The sequence below is a fragment of the Amblyomma americanum genome, unplaced genomic scaffold (assembly GCF_052857255.1).
Source record: "Amblyomma americanum isolate KBUSLIRL-KWMA unplaced genomic scaffold, ASM5285725v1 scaffold_72, whole genome shotgun sequence".
NCBI lineage: Eukaryota > Metazoa > Arthropoda > Arachnida > Ixodida > Ixodidae > Amblyomma > Amblyomma americanum.
This window is the reverse complement of record NW_027526544.1, coordinates 259,782-263,483: the sequence shown is the minus strand read 5'-3', so window position 1 is coordinate 263,483 and position 3,702 is coordinate 259,782. Positions and strand designations below refer to the sequence as shown.

Here is a 3,702-nt window from a genome sequence, read left to right as displayed (position 1 = left end):
TATCTGTGCCAAGTCCGTCTTGATATAAACACATGAATTCATCAAACGAGATTTCAAGGTAGTCCAGTAATCCGACATCATCGGCAGCCGCAAAATTCAAAACAGTCTTTCTGCAAGATTTGTGACATATTTCGTGAGTCATATTGAGCGACATAATCACCATTTTATGAGGTCAGACAATCCTTCTTCAACATCACAACTCAGCAAAAACTCTAGTAGACCAGATGACAAAAAGACAAGGTCTAGTATCGAGGATGTTGTCGTACATACTCTCGTACTCTTTTCAACAATCTGAGTCAAACCATAGCAATAGGCGAGTTCGATCAGATGTTCCCTGCTAGCTGTATCAACTCTGCCGGGAGAAAGCGACATCCAATCAATTCCTGGCAAATTAAAATCACCTGTCAGCATAATATTGTCACCAAAGTGTACATTTAGGTCCAGTAACCTTTTTAGGTTATCAAGCACGTCTATGGTTGAATTGGGAGCTCTGTAGAAAGCACCCACTAAGACAGTACGACCACTCAGTCTGGTTTTAATCCATGCAGTTTCTAAATCATCAAACCCTTCTATAACTGAGAATACTATATTACTCTTAACCAGTATTGCAACACCGCCACCCCTCCTTTCACGGTCTTTTCGTACTATGGAGTAGTTTGGGGGAGCAACTTCACAGTCTCTAATATCTTTATGTAGCCATGTCTCTGTGATTACCATAATATCGGGTTCATGTTCAAGGCATATACTTTCTATGGCGTCAACCTTGTTAAGCATGCTCCTAGCGTTCACATTTATAATTTTAAAGCAGACCGTCTTATGATTGTTTAGTCACTCATTGCTAGTGCTAGTGGCAACCTGGCATTTGAACCGCTGCTTGGTCTCCTCGTTCCATGCGTATAAGGTATTCTTGACTTTTAACTTATCAAAAATTAACTTAGCTTTCACGCCGTTCTTTCGTTCATTGGCACAGGAGTTCCAAAGGTTTTTTCGTATTTCCACAACCCTTTTAGAAAAATCTTCATTTACACTAAATTGAGTGCCTTTTAGGTTGAAACAGTTACTCATTATTTTCATCTTATCCCTAAAGTCAGTAAGTTTAATAATAATCGGACGGTCTCTACCTGGTTCCCTCTTTCCAAGTCGGTGAATCCTTTGAATAGTGTCCACCCTATGTTTCAGAATTTTATCAAAGATGTCATTGTTTACTTTCTGTAGTAGGTCCTCTTCACTCTCTGATTCCTCCTCCTTGACTCCGCGTACAATCAAGTTATTGCGCCGCGAGCGGTTTTCCAACTCATCAAGTTTTCTCGAAACTGTAGTCATTTCTATTTCACATCTTTCAGCAAAAGTTTCTAGTTTCGAAAGCCTATCCCGAGACTCGTCAAAGGTTTGTAGCTTTTGTTCTATAGCAGACAGCCTGGATTGCATGTCCAGAATTCTTGCTTCAGACGATGTTTGGTTTTCCTGTATTTCGCTTAATTTGCTGAGGATTTCAGTTTGAGAAGCAATTACTTGTTGAATAATTTTCATTGTATCCGGGCCAGGATTTTCTTCAACATCACCGGATAACTTCAGCAACAGGCCTACAATTGAGATACAATCACTAAAGCAAACCAGCAATGTGCGTGGACACGGCAACACGATCAAAAAAAGGCAGTTGCTACGGCAGCAATATTTTCGTCCACCAACCTGCACAAATAGTGGCACATCAGTTGACATTGTCACGACGGGGTTGCCGTGTCCACTGCTGATGGAAGGCGCAGGCGTCCCTTTTATAGGCAAAATCCGGGCTGGAAGTGTGGATGACGTCGCTGTGCTCGAAGAGGGTGCGCAGAAGGCAGTATCCACGTGCCACGACAGCAGCTCGCAGTGTTAAAAATGTACGCCCCCCGCGCACGGCAGTCGAAAGGCATCGGCAGAAGCTGGGTGACGATTGAAGCCGCTGTCTGCGCTTACTGCACGGCCCAAGGCGATGGAAAAGAATCCGGTAAGTACCTGCACAAATAGTGGCACATCAGTTGACATTGTCACGACGGGGTTGCCGTGTCCACTATATAACTAGAATACATTCAGGCAACACAGAAAAGCGTTCAAGTCGGTGAGGAAATGAAACGTCATATGAATATATGACAAATATACGACAAATATTAGGTCCCTTAATGTAGAAACGCAACGAATCGGCCTAAGGACAGCGAATGCGCGTAAGTACTTATAGATGCTGCCTTCATTGCATGTAGAAGCCTGGCTGATGACACGCGCTGTATTGCTGCCATGTGCACCAGTAGCAAATTCTCAAACATTTTACCGTATTCCGGATACCGCAGCATGCATACCGAGACTTTTGCTTCCACACTTGCTACTGGCAACGTTAAGTGCCCTCACAGAAGCCTCAGTTCGAACAAAGATTTGCATTCGCACTGTCAAGTACATACAATTTCAGGCACTATGTTATGACATGAAGGAAGAAAAGTTTGCACAGAAATACTCTGAAGTATTGGTCTCTCAGCTACGGATGTGCTGACACGGTTTGATAGTGCCTCGCTGTTTGCACGGAAAAAGTTTTCTGCTGCTTTAGCAACTTCAGCCACCCCTGCAGAAGGGCTGGTGAGCGACAGGTGCAATGAGGAGTAGTTCTTGAGCTGAATTAGTCTGCACCTTGCATCATTAGAAGTTAGAGAAGCACTGCAGTCTTCGCAATGAAGCTTCTTTGTTATTTTGGAAATAACGTAGCCTGCTAGGTAGACTGGCCACTCCTCTCCTTCCCAGCTTAAGTCTAGAAAGTCAGAGGGAGCTATAACACTGCCCTCTTCACTCTGTTCTTTTTCTGCATTCAAACGTACGAGCAAAAATCCTTCAACATCTGAGTAGCTACCGTACCTATTCGGCCTTAGAAACTGCGCTTGTGTCGCGCTCCTAAGGCTGCACTTGAACTCGTAGAGGCGTAGGATGGGGTTTTTTGCCCGCAGAGTTGAGAACAGGTTCTCAAGTCCATCTTGACTGAACCTACTTAATAAAACATACTCGAAATCGCACTTCTTTATTAGCATGTCTTGCACTTCGAGTGCAGACAGTGTTGACAAAATGATGCATGTTTGAACAGGCTTCCATGCCGTTTTAGTCTGCGCACCAATAGAAATTTTAGAAAACTCCACTGTCTCATTCAGAAATGATACGGCGTCCTCACAAGCTCCTCCATCTGCATTGCTAAACGCGAGTTTGCTGGTTCGTGATGTCAACAAGCGAAAACAGCGAAAGACAGTTGCGACAAACCATGCCGTCGAAAGCACCTTTTTCGACAGCAATCTTTTTTCTGCCAAAATGTGCAAACCAGCTGATGTGTCGTTGTGAAATAAACTGTAAGCCAAACTGACTTTCATTTTGCATAACGAGTAGGATCGACACATGCAGGATTAAGGTGAGGACCAAGTTTGAGCTTAGATTTTGCGTCACGCTGAACAAGAATCTTAATATATTCAAAATTTACAACGTTAGTTGGCAGGCAATTTTTTTAACTACATCATCCGGAAGGTAAATTAACTGACCTTTAGTCATGTGGTACCTCAAATTTTTTAGTAAGTGGGGCACATCAGCAAAAAACCACAGCTTTCGTGTAGGATCACAGGGGTGAACACAGCTTGTGTGCGGCTGGCTGTGTTTTCCTGCATGAATGACAAATAGCCTCCAGAGCGCCAGGTTCCCGCC

At 43.6% G+C, this 3,702-nt stretch overlaps 1 protein-coding gene across 1 annotated transcript; it reads right to left on the bottom strand.

Annotated features, from left to right (window-relative positions):
* Positions 1–535: 535 nt before the first annotated feature.
* On the bottom strand, positions 536–1,784 carry LOC144112360 (uncharacterized). Its single transcript, XM_077645208.1, has one exon. The coding sequence runs from the start codon at positions 1,717–1,719 to the stop codon at positions 829–831; it is 891 nt and encodes a 296-aa protein (XP_077501334.1). The 5' UTR covers positions 1,720–1,784; the 3' UTR covers positions 536–828.
* Positions 1,785–3,702: the final 1,918 nt, after the last annotated feature.